Source organism: Pleurodeles waltl, chromosome 1_2 (genome assembly GCF_031143425.1).
Source record: "Pleurodeles waltl isolate 20211129_DDA chromosome 1_2, aPleWal1.hap1.20221129, whole genome shotgun sequence".
Classification (NCBI taxonomy): domain Eukaryota; kingdom Metazoa; phylum Chordata; class Amphibia; order Caudata; family Salamandridae; genus Pleurodeles; species Pleurodeles waltl.
Window position 1 is genome coordinate 177,351,111 of NC_090437.1, and position 17,420 is coordinate 177,368,530.

The 17,420-nt window shown below is 43.8% G+C and overlaps 1 protein-coding gene across 1 annotated transcript in view; it reads left to right on the forward strand.

Moving 5' to 3' along the window:
• Positions 1 to 17,420, forward strand: part of SPMAP2L (sperm microtubule associated protein 2 like) — a 500,125-nt gene that overhangs the window by 335,786 nt on the left and 146,919 nt on the right. Inside the window, exon 9 of the mRNA XM_069233742.1 lies at positions 16,613 to 16,709. Coding sequence (XP_069089843.1) covers positions 16,613 to 16,709 — 97 coding nt within the window. The remainder of the gene's footprint in view (positions 1 to 16,612; positions 16,710 to 17,420) is intronic.

Below are 17,420 nucleotides of genomic sequence, written 5' to 3' on the forward strand. Positions count from 1 at the left end.
GGCGTTGCGTCATTTTTCCGTGCCCAGCAAGGTTTGCGTCGAAAATCCTGCCGCGCGGTCCTAGCAAAACCGTGCAATGTGGGTTGCGATGTTAACAGCCTCCGTCAGCGGGAGTGAGCGTCGCTCTTCCAGCTCTGTGCGTCGATTTTCCAGCCGTGATGCTGGTGGTTCATCGATTTCTGCTGCGAAGTCGGCAGCGCCTCGTTTTTCAGCCGCGTCTCGGAAGGTGCGTCAAATTTTTCTCCGCACAGCGGTCTGTGAGTGAATTTTCAGTCTTGGTCTGCCAGCTTTACCTTCCAAGGCCCCAGGAACTGGATAGGGCACCACTTGGCAGGGCAGGAGTCTCAGCAGAGAGTCCAGGTGCTGGCAGGAGAAGTCTTTGATGGCCCAGAGACTTCAACAACAGGAGGCAAGCTCAGAACAAGCCCTTGGAGATTTCTTCACAAGCAGGAAGGCACACAAAGTCCAGTCTTTGTCCTCTTGCACAGGCAGAACCAGCAACTGCAGGATAGCTCCACAAAGTACAATCTCAGACAGGGCAGCACTTCCCCTCAGCTCTTCTCCAGGCACAGGTTCCTCTGGATGTCCAGAAGTGATCTAAAGTCTGTGGTTTTGGGTGCACTTCTTATACCCATTTTGCCCTTTGAAGTAGGCTTACTTCAAAGGAAATTCTCTCTTGTTTGTAAAATCCTGCCTTGCCCAGGCCAGGCCCCAGACACACCAGGGGTTTGGAGACTGCATTGTGTGAGGTAAGGCACAGCCCTTTGAGGTGTACGTGACCACTCCTCCCCTCCCTCTTAGCACCGATGGCTCATCAGGATATGCAGGCTACACCCCAGCTCCCTTTGTGTCACTGTCTAGAGAGAGGTGCAAACAGCCCAACTGTAAAACTGACCTAGACAGGGAATCCACAAACAGGCAGAGTCACAGAAATGGTTCAAGCAAGAAAATGCCCACTTTCTAAAAGTGGAATTTTCTGAAATACATAATCTTAAAACCAACTTTACTAAAAGATGTATTTTAAAATTGTGAGCTCAGAGACCCCAGACTCCACGTCTATCTGCTCCCAAAGGGAATCTACGCTTTAATCATTTTTAAAGGTAGCCCCAATGTTCACCTATGAGTGAGATAGGCCTTGCAACAGTGAAAACCGAACTTGGCAGTATTTCAATGTCAGGACATATAAAACACATTAGTATATCTCCTTCCTTAAACATACACTGGACCCTGCCCATGGGGCTACCTAGGGCCTACCTTAGGGGTGTCTTACATGTGAGAAAAGGGAAAGTTTATGCCTGGCAAGTGGGTACACTTGCCAAGTCGAATTGGCAGTCTAAAACTGCACACACAGACACTGCAGTGGCAGGTCTGAGCCGTGTTTACATGGCTACTAATGTGGGTGGGACTACAAGTGCTGCAGGCCCAAAAGTAGCATTTGATTTACAGGCCCTGGGCACCTCTAGTGCACTGTACTAGGGATTTGCCAGTAAATCAAATATGCCAATCATGGAATGCAAATTACATACACATTTTATACAGGAGCACTTGCACTTTAGCAGTGGATAGCAGTGGTAAAGTGTCCAGAGTAATAAAAACTGCAAAAACAGAGTCCAGCACACATCAACAACCTGGGAAACAGAGGCAATAAGTTGGGGGAAACCACGCCAAGGATGAAAAGTTTCACAATAAGTAAAAGACATCAAAAGAGGATCCTATCTGTCGCTCACATACGCATGTATGGGCTGTCTTGTCCAAGCGCTGTTTCTCAAAACTCCTAAAAAATTAAATGGCTACTTGTGCATGTGCATTCTCCCGCATGCAAGGGTGGCCATCTTTAAATGTTTTTTTAAATTTAAATATAATAAAACCATTCAAAGAAGACCACCCATGCTCCTCCGCCTATGCACCCATATAGATAGACACACACATATATAAATATATATATAGATATAGACACACACACATACACAAACGAATATCTATGTAGCTGTGTGTGCATATTATAAAGATTTTTTGGATGTTTCTAATATAAAGTCGGCCGAAGTATTTAAAAAAATATTATGCAAAGAGGGTTTATACCATCAACTTGACTAACTGTAATGTGTATCAGGTTTGACTTTATGCTTGGGACTAAGAAAGAAATCAATTATTTCTTTGTTTCTATTATTTAATGTTTCAATAGTGCCTCTGCACCATTAGGTGAACATACATTATATTACAAGAACATGTAGCCTCAAAACAATGCAGTAACTTCAGGAGCTATTGTAAAGCTAAAATGCAAACTGGAATATATCAGTTTACTTGAGGAAATGTGGAATTCTGTACATTTTTAATTGGTTGAGGAGTTGGTCGAGTTCTTAAGCCATTTGAAAGAGAATTCTATAGTGATGTTGCACAGCATTTGTGAAAGTTTGTGCTTGAGAAGTGCATAATACATTTCTAAGTGGATTGCTTTGTATGCTCGGCAAGGTACCTTGAAATTGATTCTGGCTTTAATCACGAGCTTCATGTGGGTTTCGTATTTTAATAAATCATGGCACCACTTGCCAGTTTATGAATGGGAAGGAACACTGCCCAATGTACCTTCACGGAAGTTGATGTTAGAAGCAGAACATGACTGTACACTGAGATTTGCTATTGTAGAAGAGGTAAACTCACATTTTGAGGAAAATAGAAACAATTATAAAAAAAAGGGTAATAAATAGGACACAATAAAAGTATTGTTAAGGGAGCATTTTTAGGAAAATATTATGGCATCAGAACAAGCCTGATTAAAAAAAAGTTCCATAACCCTCAAGTAAATTACCTTAAAAACTGTGCATGAGGAACGCAAAATTAGCATGGATGATAAAAGAGACTGTGAATCCCATAATTACCACAATGCTGAGGGCCAGTGAGACAATAGCATACTTCCAAAAAGGGATGCATGAGATCTTTTCCAAGTATTTCAAAGATGCCTATTCACATTTCAATAGCATAGTTTAGATAAGATGGAGTAATAAAAATGAGAGGCATGCCTAAGTTTACAGTGACCAAATGGGAAGAACTAAGAAAACCATTAGACAAAAATGAAATCTTAATGACCATATGAGGGGTTGCCACCAGTCAAACACCTGGTGGGTACATTATCTCAAATTAGTTTTATCACGTATACAGAGGAATTGTAGTTGACAATCTCCTACAGGTATTAGAGAGAGCTGTAGACATAGGGATACTGTCTGAGTTGGTGAAAGGCTGGACCGGTCAGTCCCAAGTGTCATGGAATGATTCACATGCTTTGTTTTTGTGTGTCTTCTTCTATGTTAAACTTTGGAGAGTGAAATATGTGTGAAAATGTCTTATAGCATGACTACGGATGTGCAATTACATCGCCAACTGGATGCGGCCTGCTCCCTCACTCCTGTTCTACTAGAAGAAACTGAAGACCCTCCAGTTCATGCAACACCTCATCCAGGAGTAATCCTCTGGATGATGGACACCACCTAATAACTCCTATTATCCTGTCTGCACCCACTCCTTTATAGCCTTCCTATGTGCACCTCCCTTAAATCCTCATCTTTTTATAGCTCTCTGCTTCTTTGTAGGTAGGTTTATACTATATGAATGACCATAGATAAATTCATTATAGAAAACTGGAAGGCACAACGGTAATTCACGTGTGTATTAAAGTGGGCCAGCTAGTAATGTGCTCAAGGTTTTCTTCTAGAAAGATCAATGTTCCTTTTGAGTCAGTACTCCCATACGTTTTGATCCTTGAATCTAGGAATTAATCTGACGAGCTAAATTTGCTGAAGAATATAATTATATATTTACCTTCAAAAAGTTTTTTACCTCAAAACAGTTACAGGCTGCCTGGTACTTATGGTGAGCCAAAGTTTATTAAATTGAATGGAAGAATAACACTGGAGTACAACATCTTTGAATTCTGATTCTGAATTATATATATTTGAGGATTATTTGAAGTTATCTCCCTTTACAGAATATTGGAGCATGAAACGTCCTGTTTGAGTTCAGTGTGGGAGGTTTATTGCGCTGCGCTGAGCAAGTCCTGCACCCCAAAAGAAATGATAGTTCACTGTCAAAACCATAACTACCCCCAGTCAATGTCAAGCCATACATTGACATTGAGGTCTTGCTCGGTGTGACGACCTCATTTCAAATCAGGTTAACTTCTTCAAAGACAAAAGTGGCACAAACATTAAAGAATACAGGCAAAATGTGGAATCTTCAAGACACATTCCAATCATTAATAGTACGTCTCTTTAAAACAAGAAAGGAGCCCCTCACACAACATAAATAGTAACTAGAACGGAACTAAACAAGATTGTAGCAATGGTACTTATCAGGAGCAAGAATAATAACCATGTTGTAATATTGTGCTAGTATCATAAATCTTCTTTACATCAATATCCCCAACCTATTTTAATATTGGCCTACTAAACTAAAGTTAGCACCAAAAGAGGCCTACACACCTTTTCTTGAACAATTGTACCAATGTTTAGCAAAGATACAGCAGCTGCTGCTTTCCCTGTCTGCAGGTTGTCAGGTGAGCTGAGTGAAAGCTAGATGTGCCTTGCCCTTGGCCTTCAGCACGAAAAGATGATTATGGCTCTGTATGACCCTCGGTCTTGAATTATTGGTACAAATTTCCTCTGTATCTCATTACACTCTGTTCTACTCTATATACTGTGTCTGAACATTTTGAACATTTTACGGAATAAGTAGGAAAGTCCTTGCAACCTTTCACTAATTTATATTCTGTGAAACCTTGCTTGTGGTCTAAAACAATAAGTAAGAAGTCACGATATCACTTTTTATGAATCCTTGTTCATTATTTAAAAGCAATCCCCGAAAAGAACAGGAAAGAAAAAAAACATAAATATATTTAAGCAGAAGGAAATATCATGTTGCCATGAATAACTGCATTAATAAATGTGCATTTATATTTGAAAAATGCACCTACATAATAAAACATATATAATTAAAAGGGGATACCTAAAAGAGAAAATAATTTGATAATTATAACAAGGGCCTATTCACAAACTGTTTTTTGTAGTATGTGTAGTACTAATTACAATAGTACTACTCATGTACTACAAAATGCTGTTCACTAACCTAAATGCAGAGTTCTCTGCTCTGCTATCTTTTCTGTCCAGAGACTGTCCTCTCAGACTGCAGAGATGTCTGCACACTTACATTTACATTTTATGGTATATGTAGGAGGATCATTGCTGGTGGCTGGAAAATAGGCAATAAATACTACAAAATAGGATTATTTTAGGGAGGATTAAGGAAGGGCTTGGTGGGGTAAGGAGGCGTTTAGCTAGGGACATGTGCCATCCACAAAAGAGTAAGATCATGCCAGTCCACAAACTACACTTCTAAAGTTATTGCAGCCAAAAAAGATCAAAAACAGTTGTAAATGTACTCCAGCTGAAACTTGGAGTAAGTTCAGTACACACATAACCAACCACTGCAACACCCTACCACAGAAAATAATGGAGGCAGAGAATTAAATAGAACCACATTGGAAATCAGGTTAAGATATATTAATTTAGTTCTACTTTTTAAAAATTCACATACATTTAAGTTAATGTTAAGGCCTCCGCCTACACGCCAAAAGGTACTATTAGTAACTTTACACTTGTTTACTATGCTCTTCCTTGAGGCATGTAATTCTACACTTTGGAGTAGCTTCACCCACAGAGCAATGTTGAATAACCAGAAGTAGTAAGGTTACTACAAAGAGTAAGTGTAAATTTACATGTATTGATTTACTCATAGGTAAATTTACTATTGTGGACAGGCCCTGCAGTTAGGAATAATGAGTAATGGAGCAAATTTGAATGACACTGAGGCCCAGATTTAAATTTTGGCAGTGTTGCGCACCGTAATTTTCAAAATGCAGGGATGCACCATATTTACTAGAATACGGCGCACCCCTTTGTTTCTCCCTGTGCAGGCACTAAATTTGCTGATGTGGGCCAACACAGCAACCTTTGCACCATAGTGCAAGGATGGCTGCTTTGAGTGGGAGATTGTTTTTGTGTGCAGGAAGGAACACCTTCCTGCACAAAAACAATCTTAAATGGCGATTTGCTCTTTCTATGCTATGCTGCACATGGAAAGAGCAAACAACGAGGAGAAAAGGAAGCATTTTCCTGTCCTCGTTGTGCCATGCTAACGCCACATGGGGTGGTGTTAGATTTTGGCACTGCCTCAGGTTTACAAAACCTTATAAATCTGAGGCAGCATCAAAATGCAATGGGTGTTGCTGTGGCACGCCCACAGCAACATCCATTGCACTCCTCTTCCACACAAAATGCTGCATGTGAAGGGCCCGTATTTATATGGTGGCATTAAGCCACAAAAAGTGACTTAACGCCACCTTGTGGCATTGCGCCACAAGAGCATCATGAAAAGTGATGCTCCTATGGCGCTAGGGGCTCTTATATTTGCCCGTAAAGATTTTTAAATGATGGGCAAATTTGAGCTTTCATATGGGTGGCAGTACTTGTATTGTGGCCATTCTTTAAAAAAAATGTTTATTGGTTTTTTATATAGAACAAAGCAAAGAAATAAGACAGTATTCAAACTATCCAGAGTAGATACACTAAATTTCACATCATCATAATAGCACACGGTTTGTGCCATACATGTGTAAAACAATGTGTGTATTGTGGCCATTCTTGTCATGATGGTGCAGACTCGCGCCTACTGTTTGACTGGCCTAATGATGTAATTCTCTGTATATTTTAGGCTTTCTTGTCACAATGGTGGCTTCTCCTGTCAAATGCTTACACATGTATAATGTTGGTAATTCTTTATATATTGTGGGAATTCTTGGCATATTGGTGGCTAGCCCAGGTTTATTGCTAGTGCCCACATATTACTGGTAATTATAGGCATTTTAAAAACATCACTATTGCTGTCTGAGGGTACAGCATGTAAACCTTGTGTAATCTGTCTGCATCCATCCATGTTCTCACTCACCTTTTATCCACCTATCCATTCATGCAGTTACTAAACCCTACAACCATGTGTCCCCTTCATTAAAATTGCCTTATACCTCAGAGATGTGCATTTAGCCTGTGGGTCTGCATAGCAGCGAAATAGAGGTCTCACCAATCTTAAATGGGCATGTGTTTGGATGGGAATGTTGTGTCATATATTTATGGATATGTAGAGTGACCTATCACCCTGGAGAACTTCCTGGCACTGAGCAGATGTGAGTCTAGACAAACCTAGGGCCTAGAAGTACTACTCAAAAAGCTAGGTCTTCAGCTTTTTTCGGAATTCAAGAAGTGCTGAAGAGGCTGTTATGTGTAGCAACAGGTCTTTCCACACTTTAGGAGAGACGCAGAAGGCTCGACAGCTGAATCTGCTTTTGTGTATGGTTGGGATGTGTGCAAGTAGGAGTCTGGACAAGTGGAGGTGTCTGTAAGGTTCGTGAAAGCAGATGTGACTAGTTAGGTAAGCTGGGCCAGTGTTATGCAGTGCCTTGAAAGTCTGGGTGAAGAGCTTGAACTGTGCTCCTTTGTTTACGGGGAGCTTGTGGAGCTTCTTCATGTGTGGTGTGTTGAGAGTATGGGGCGGGAGGTTCAGAGTGATTCTGAAAGCCAAATTCTGAAAGGTCTGCAACCTTCTGGTGAATGTTTTGTCGATGCCGGCACGAAGGGTGTTCCCGTAGTCCAGCTTGTTCGCAACAAGGATGTACATGGCGGTTTTCTGGGTGCTGATTGGCAGCCTTTTGAAAAACCTCCTTTAGGATATGGAAGCATGAGGCGTGACAACGTTGATTTTGGCAGTCATGTTGAGTTTGCTGTTGATAACGATATCAAAGTTCTTGGCATCGTTGGTGGGTGTCAGTCCTAGCTTTGTTGCATGCCAGGTGGGGTGCCATGGTGAATCGCTCTTTCTAAAGATCATAATTCCGGTCTTGTCAGTGTTCAGCTTCAAACAGTTGGACTTCATTGAGTGGTCAATTTCTGTCATGCAGGCATTAAGCTTGATCTGGGTACTGGGTGTCTCTTCTGTGAGGGAGGGAATGAGTTGTGTGTCATTGGCGTAGGAGAGAACGTTGATGTTGTGAGAGGGGGTGATGCTGGCTAGAGGAATAATGTATGCATTGAATTAGATTGGACTCAGGGTAGATCCTTGCAGAACTCGCAGATTGCTGGCGTCTGTGGTGTTACGTACCCGGCTGACTGACAGCCCTTCCAGTCAGGAAAGAGACGATCCACTTGAGCCAATGTCCTTGGATTCTTATATGGTGTAGGTGTCGGATGAGGATGAAAAACTGTATCACATTCTGCACATAGACTGAGGAGAATAGGGCTGCCATGTCTTCTCTGTACAAAGTCATGCAGATATAATCTGTGGCTGTGATTAGGGCAGTTTCTATGTTGTGGTTGGGTCTGAAACCAGACTGAGCATTGTTGAGGAGTTGGTGGTCATTTAGGTATTTGTGAGATGTCTGTTGATGATTTTCTTTAAGACCTTTGGCATGAATGGTAGCAGGGAGATCGGCCTGTTAACATTGGACTTCTGTCCCTGTGATGGGGTAAGCATGTAGAGCAGTAATGGAAGCATACTGTGTTTTCAAATAAATGTCTGATCAGATCTTTTTATCTTGGCCACTGCAGTGGAGGCCTGCTGAACCACTTCTGTAAAGTTCCACTTCTATGTACTTACCTAGTCGTCTGGTTTAACATCTAATGACAAGAGCCAGATTTTTTTTTGTCCCTTTTAATAAGATGACCTTATGCCTCAGAGCTGTGCATTTAGCCTGTGGGTCTGCATAGCAGCAAAATAGAGGTCTCACCAATCTTAAATGGGCATGTGTTTAGATGGGAATGTTGTGTCTTGTTATACAGATTTGTAGAATGAGCTATCACCCTGAAGAGCATACCTAGTCTTCTGGTTTAAAATCATGTGACAAGAGCCAGAAGAACTGTTGTCCCCTTTGTTAAAATTACCTTGTACCTCAAAGTTGTGCATTTAGTCTGTGGGTCTGCATAGCTACGAAATAGAGGTGTGCGTGTTAAGTGTGTTGATGTGTGTGGGATGCATGATACATGCCTGGTGTGCATGGACGAACAAGAATATTTGAGGCCAGTGGGATCGATTGAGATGAACAAGATATTTTGTGAGGTCTTTGGTTATTTAGGAGCTACTGATTAGTCTTCCTGAATATTGCTGTTTTGTTGATGGGAAGGGTGAGGGGTAGAACTGCAGACTCTGTTGTGAAAGGTGAAGAAACCTTTAGGTGAGGCCTGCTCTTTAGTCTTCCCCTAGTTACTCCTTCATCTCGGCTGATGACAATCAGAGGCAGAAGGGTGGTACAAAATCCTCATACCTCTTAGTGCCTCTGTTGTGTGTTATCCAGGAAGGAGACAACCTTGTTCCGAATAGCATTACTCTACACATATTCTGTGTCAGGAGAACAGTCTGGAGAGCACATTTAAAAGAACCACCCTAAACCTGTTCTACAGATTCAGAAAGTGGATCTGCACATACTGTCTCCCTGTTGTGTATAAAAGAGGGATGCACTACCCCACTTTGTTATTCCAGTTTGTAAATACTCTAATGTTAAGGAATGTAGTGCTCCACATAGTACTCAGAGGGCTGTCCTGCAGCTAGAGCTGGTGTTTGCTGAAATCCAGACTCCCAAAGGAGAGGTCTGGATCTCTTGCTGGAAAAGCTTTGTGCCTGTCTTGAAGTGCCTAAAAACGTGCCTGCAGCAGACGGAAGGAACCTGTATATCCTGTAAGAGGAGAGACTTTCCAGGAACGAGTGAAGTGCAGGGCAGCTCTAGGGCAAACAGAAGAGCAGACTGCTGGAGAGCAATCAAGACAACTGAACCAACAGAGCCCCAACCTGCAAGACTGTCCCTGTGGTTTCGGGGGGAAACACAACTGCAGCAACAATGTGAATGCTGAGTCTCTGGCTGTGAACAAAAGACATACACATGATCCACAACTGGATCTACACTGAATTGGGCAATCAGATATCAATAAAGACTACATTATGGGCTGACCACAAAAAAGAACACCTCATGGATTAATGGCAACATCAAAAGAATGAAAACCCAACTCAACATACTACAGTGCCAGTGGAGAAAAGAAATGAAACAGACAAATGCCTACTAAGTTACTGTAACAGAGCATACAGAAGAGGCATCAGACCAATGAAAAGGCAGCACTACTCCACACACATCACTGAAGCCGATCACCCTTCTGATGAATTCCACAAGATTCTGGCAGAATTCCACATGCAGTGTCAAAACACAAAAAGACCTCAATCACTAAGCTTCCGTAACAGAATTTCCATGTAATAAATCTTAAAAATAAAAGGATAGAAAATCACCCTAAATAGAACACAGACCATACCAACACTTGACCTAACCAAAACAGAAAGAGACAAAAGCAACCTTCCATCATTATATAATTTCAATACCTCTCAGAAAAAGATTTCCTCCACATTATCATTGCAAGCAGACCACCAGGATCACCTTCAGACCCAGCACCTTCAAAGATCTTCAGAAATATACTTTGCACAAATTGTGCAGGGGAGGTAGCTAGATGCTTGCTCAACATGTTCATGGAACTAGGTTCAATCCCACCGAAACTGAAAACCTCAAAATGTTAGACCACTCATCAAAAAGAAAAACTTCAAACCACCCTTTCTAGCAAATTACAGGCCTATAGCAAATGGACCATTCTTAAGAAAATATTTGGAAGAACAGTATTTACTTAACTTTAGAATTTTACGGAAGAAATGACTTAGGGCCATATTTATACTTTTTGACGCAAAACTGCGCTAACACAGTTTTGCGTCAAAAAAATTAGCGCCGGCTAACGCCATTCTGAAGTGCCATGCGGGCGCCGTATTTATTCAATTACGTTAGTCGGCGTTAGCCGCCGGCGCTGCCTGGTGTGCGTGAAAAAAAATGACGTACACCAGGCAGCGCCGGCGTAGGGGAATATGGAGCTTGGGCGCCAAAAAATGGGGCAAGTCAGGCTGAGGCAAATTTTTCGCCTCAACCCGATTTGCGCCATTTTTTCCGACTCCCAACCCCCATTGAAATGACTCCTGTCTTAGCAAAGACAGGAGTCATGCCCCCTTGCCCAATGGCCATGCCCAGGGGACTTCTGTCCCCTGGGCATGGTCATTGGGCATAGTGGCATGTAGGGGGGCACAAATCAGGCCCCCCTATGCCACAAAAAAATAAATATATATACTTACCTGAACTTACCTTAAGTTCCCTGGGATGGGTCCCTCCATCCTTGGGTGTCCTCCTGGGGTGGGCAAGGGTGGCAGGGGGTGTCCCTGGGGGCATGGGAGGGCACCTCTGGGCTCCTTCCGAGCCCACAGGTCCCTTAACGCCTGCCTTGTCCAGGCGCTAAAAAACGGCGCAAAAGCGGCTGGACGTCATTTTTTTTGACCCGCCCACTCCCGGGCGTGAATTTTGCCCGGGAGTGTAAATACGGCGCACATGCCTCGGAGTCACTTTTTTAGACAGGAACGCCTACCTTGCATATCATTAACGCAAAGTAGGTGTCCACGCCAAAAAATGACGCAAACTCCATCGACTTTGGCGCTAGACGCGTCTAACGCCAAAGTATAAATATGGAGTTAGTTTTGCCTCGGAATTGCGTAAAAAAAACGACGCAATTCCGGCACAAACAGAGTATAAATATGCCCCTTAATGTCAGACCAATAGTCTGGCTTCAGACCAGACAGGGGCACAGAGTAAGGTAATCATATCCATTTGGGATGATCTAAAGGTCACAGTGGATAAGAACAAGTTGGCTGCCCTAATGCTTCTAGATTTATCAGTTGCATTTGACACTGTCCATCACCATATGCTACTACAAAGAATCCATCATCTTGGAGTTTGTGAAAATGTTCTAAAATGGATGGCTTCTTATCTCAGAGACAAACAATGTGTAGTTTACATACCACCTTTCACATCAGCTGCTCACACCCAACAGTGCGGCTTCCCTTGAGAATCCCCATATCACCTTTATTATTCACCAGCTACCTAGTCTCCTAAGCAGATGACACCCAACTCGTTCTAAAAATGGACGATCCTCGAAACCACCACAGCTCAAAAATTAATGACTGCCTTCACACCATAAACACATAGGTTATAAACTGTCATGTAAAGGTCACCGCAAAGGCAAAGATCATGTCCTATGGATAATGGCAAAATGCCAGCCTACCATCACGTGACCCAAGGAACTGGTGGCGCCTTCAACAAGAGGAAGAGAGTTCAGAAACCTAGGGGTTACCTTAGATTGAGACCTATCCCTGATATCACGTTAACTCAGTCTCAAAGAGTGCCTTACACACCATGAAAGTACTGTTCACATTTTCCCATACCTTGGATACCAAAAGAAACTGCAAGCCATCGTCACATACATATCTCCAAGCTCGACTATATCAACAGGCTATACCTTAGCACACCGAGATTTATTATGTGCAAAATACAAGTCTCCAAAATGCTGCTGCAAGACGTTTTATCTGCCTTTACTCGAGAATGCATGACTCCAGTTTTGCAGTCACGCCACTGGCTACCTATAGCTAGAAGGATGGCTTCAAAGCACTCTGCATTGTCCTCAGAGCCTCCCAAGAAAAAGGGCCACTATACCTAAAAGTTAAGTTCAAGTAATACAAACTGAACAGAGCACTGTGCTCCAGGCTTACACCACATCATCATACCACCATACCATTAAAAACTCATAGGAGAAACTGCTTTCTTAATACAAGATGCCAAGTACTGAAACTCATTACCCGCTAACTTAGCAAGCATCCAGGAGAATATAGTTGTTTTATACTTGAAAACTTGCCTATTTCCCAAGATAACTAAATCATCCTCTATCCTGGGACAGAACCCAGAAAGACAAAAACCCCATCAAGTTCATCCTTCAGCTTACAAAGCACAGAGAGCAATCCAACCAGCGAACTACTTTAAGCTACTTTAAGCTAACAAGGGCTGATCTGTAGTTCATCATTAGGACTGTGCCAGCCAATGAACCAACCATCACCGAATGAACAGGCATAGAATAATTGAAGAGATCTGTCACATACTGCTGGTCCATCAGAGAAATATAATCTAGTTTACCACTACAGATCTCAACTAGGTACACACTATGGCCCTCATTCTGACCCTGGCGGTCGGCGGAGAGACGGCGGTCGGACCGCGAACAGACCGGCGGTATTAAAAATGGCATTCTGACCGCGGCGGTCCCCGCCGCGACCGACCGCTACTTCTCCACTCCGACCGCCACGGCGGTCATGACCGCGGGGCTGGAGTTTGCGCACTCCGGCCCGGCGGTCGTCCCAAGACCGCCAAGGGTATTATGACCCTGCCTACCGCCGCGGTTTCTTGCGGGCGGGAACCGCCGTGCGAACCATGGCGGTAAGCACTATCGGGGCCAGGGAATTCCTTCCCTGGCACTGATAGGGGTCTCCCCCACCCCCCACTACCCACCCGAGTCCTCCCCCCACACCCTCCACCCCCCTGCCACCCCCCAGAGGTGGTACGAACCCCCTCCCCACCCCCACCCCGACATGCACATACATGTACCCCGACATGCACACACCCCCAACATGCACATATACACACCCCCTACACACACATACACAACGGGGACACATACCCGCACACATACATGCCGACATGCGCACCTGCCGAACAGCACACATTACCCATAGACACAGCAGCACCCCCCGCCCGCATACACGCACTCACACACTCCCTCTACACACTCACACGCACACCCCCATGCACGCCCACATCACACAACACCCCCCCACCCCCTCCCCTCACGGACGATCAACTTACCTTGTGCGTTGGTCCTCCGGGAGGCGACGGGAGCCATAGGGACGTGACCGCCAACAGAAGACCGCCAACAGAAGACCGCCACACAGAAATGTGGGTCGTAATTCTGTGGGCGGTGTTCTGCTGGCGTGGCGGTGGAGGTTGACCAGTCTCCACTTTCCCGCCGACCGCCAGTGTGGCTGCTGGCGGTTTTCCGGCGGAACGCTCCCAGCGGTCAGAATGCGCACAGCGGCACACCGCCGCGGTCGGCGGTCTTCACCGCGGCGGTAACTCAGCGGTCTTGCGAAAAGACCGCCAAGGTCAGAATGAGGGCCTATGACTGCTTCTTTACATCTACACAATGACACTCAGCTATGTGATGATGGTAACAAAGTCCATCCCAGCAGATCTCACCAGTTTTTTTCTCTCTCTCCAACAATGCCAGCTCAGGACTAGGAGTGGATGATAAATTCCCCTCCACTGGTGGAGTTTACAGAGTTCTGGCCAAATTCTGCTGACTGATACGTGGCAGAGATTTTTCTCATGTGCGGCTTTCTGACAGTAAGTTGGCGAGTGAAAATTTGCATCCCCTAGCACGATTTTTAGATGCTAGGATGGCACCTGGCGAGGTTTCACCAACATAGGCAGTCACAGGCGGTTGGGACCATCTGCGTTGGAAAAGCTGCATCAAATAAAGAGAAGGGATCGGAGGATTATGTGGTCCAGTGTACACCCTCCAGTCAAACTGATAATATAATATAATACACTGTTCCAAAACTGGTGAACGGGAAAGGGGAGAAGTCCTGATAATCAGGAGCACAAGTCCTCACACACCACATTTGGTGTCATGCTTCATCATAGGACAGCTCCTCGTCAGGCCGGCACTGCAATGCCTGACGGGCACCCCCCCGAAGGGGGGCTCTTTGCCGGAGATCTTTTAGTTAATGATGAAGCCGCGGAACCACATGTGGGTCCGAAAAAGAGGAAAGAAAAAAGACAAGAAGAGGATAAAATTGGCTCAAAACCCTCACTAAATAATTTATTGTTCGCTGTTGGGAATTGGTCAAGATTAAAAAAGTAGCAAGGGAGTGAAACAAGAGGTAATGCTCAGACACTCGTACAAAAATCAAAACAAAGGAAGACGGTAATTATCCGAAGTCCCTCAGTATAAGGTCAATATACGGTCGACATGTTTCGCGTCTCTCATGGTCCAACAGGATCCCTTGACGCTTCTTCAGGACCTATTTATTCATTGGACTTCTCCAATTGAAAACAAAGGAAAATTCATCAGCTCCTGCAACCTAACGCTCACAGTCAAGACGTCATTGGTCACTTACTAGAGGTAAACCGGACTGGCTTCCCTTTCCTATTAGTCACCCATCTCTATTTAGAGGAAGTGTTTCATGGGATCACGCAGGCCTGTTGCCCGGTTCACAATGAATTTGTGAGGTTACCGGCGTGCAATGAGACACCTACCCCCGCGGCTGCGTTCCCTGCGTGATCCCATGAAACACTTCCTCTAAATAGATCTAAATAGGTCCTGAAGAAGCGTCAAGGGATCCTGTTGGACCATGAGAGACGCGAAACATGTCGACCGTATATTGACCTTATACTGAGGGACTTCGGATAATTACCGTCTTCCTTTGTTTTGATTTTTGTACGAGTGTCTGAGCATTACCTCTTGTTTCACTCCCTTGCTACTTTTTTAATCTTGACCAATTCCCAACAGCGAACAATAAATTATTTAGTGAGGGTTTTGAGCCAATTTTATCCTCTTCTTGTCTTTTTTCTTTCCTCTTTTTCGGACCCACATGTGGTTCCGCGGCTTCATCATTAACTAAAAGATCTCCGGCAAAGAGCCCCCCTTCGGGGGGTGCCCGTCAGGCATTGCAGTGCCGGCCTGACGAGGAGCTGTCCTATGATGAAGCATGACACCAAATGTGGTGTGTGAGGACTTGTGCTCCTGATTATCAGGACTTCTCCCCTTTCCCGTTCACCAGTTTTGGAACAGTGTATTATATTGGAAAAGCTGCAGCCTGAGTAGAAAATCCACTTGAGTGGCATCAAAACGAACTCAAGCAACAGCACCCTTTGGCATGCCGTGTGCTGCCGGTCGCACCATTTTTTTTCAGAGTGGAACAAGCTTCAAGTGCTAAAAATCAGCGCAACATGCCGATTTCTGCCCGCTCAAGAAACTCCCTGGAATCTTGGAGTTTTTAAGTAACTCAGTGAAAAGCCAGGAATTCCGCCCATTTCTACTCAGGGCTAAAACTATAAATAAAATTTCAGATTGGACAACCCGGTGCAGTAACCAGGTAAGTACACTATGATCATAAGAACTCCCTTAAAAGGACATGCAGAGCTGCTCAAAGCTGCCAGGGGACTGAAACCCATAAACTGCACAAATGTCTCTCACATCTCGTCATCCAACAAACTGTTAAACAGTGTGTTCTAGAACGTGATACCCAAACCTCCTCGTCCTCATGCATGACACAAAAACACTTCCCACATAGGATCACAAAACAAAGACAACCGCCTTCCAACCACACAGCCTACCTGGCGTAGCTTACCCATGTAGGCAAGTGCTTCAGTGCCCCACATAGGGATTGTAAGTGCTATGTAAATGCTGCAATAGATGGTAGTCTTCTAAGAGAATGCCATTTTAAATATCAACTAAAATCTTTGGAAAAGCAAACAATATGCATGCAGGATGAGTGAAAAAAATCTGAAAGGGAAGGAGCAAGTATCTGCAATATTTTGACACATGAATGTCTTTTTTCACAGGCATAATGTTGCTGCGCTCATGTATAAGGCTTCTGATCGCATTTTACAGCTTGCACGTCCGAGACCTGTGCACTCAGATTATCGTGCTGATAGAGAGGTAAGCATGTGACTCCAAACGGGTCAAGTAAGGGGTAGAATAGATAATAGGTCAAACCATTAAAAATGTGCTACATAATGAAGTGATGTTAAAGAGATTTGTTTGATTATCGAATTTGAATTCATTTCACTCTGCTTTATGTTATACCTGGTAGCTCAGACACAGATACTGGGAAGTGATCTTAGGGACCATTCTTCTCTACCACTGCATAACGAAATGTCAGAATTAAAAAAGATGTTTTTCTAAAATGTACCTTTATGATAAAAATCAGCAACCACTTGCTACTGCTATAAATAAGTAGAGTTGTGTGATAGTTGCCACGGATAAAATGTTGAATATGTCCTTCTTGACTTGCACTGGGGAGTAGGAAAGCAGATACAAGGCCATTCACGTATTTGCATTCAATGCCTTATCAAGATTTGAGTGGCAAACGCAAGTCCTTCGATTTGTGTAAGGTCTGGTAAATCATTCATTGAAGATTCTCAGCTGGCGGTGAATTCTCCAGTGGGATTACCTCTGCTGTACTGTCCCCATGGCATTGGTATTTTAGCCAGAAGATTCTTAATCAGCAAGAAATCCTCCAGTGGAACATTTACTACTTCCTCCACCAATAGGAGGAGTTCCCTTACCATCAGGGGCGGCTCCTCTGTAATCGCAGAGGAGCGTCTCCCCACTGCTCAGAGCCAGTCAGCGAAAAATAAAATGATAATA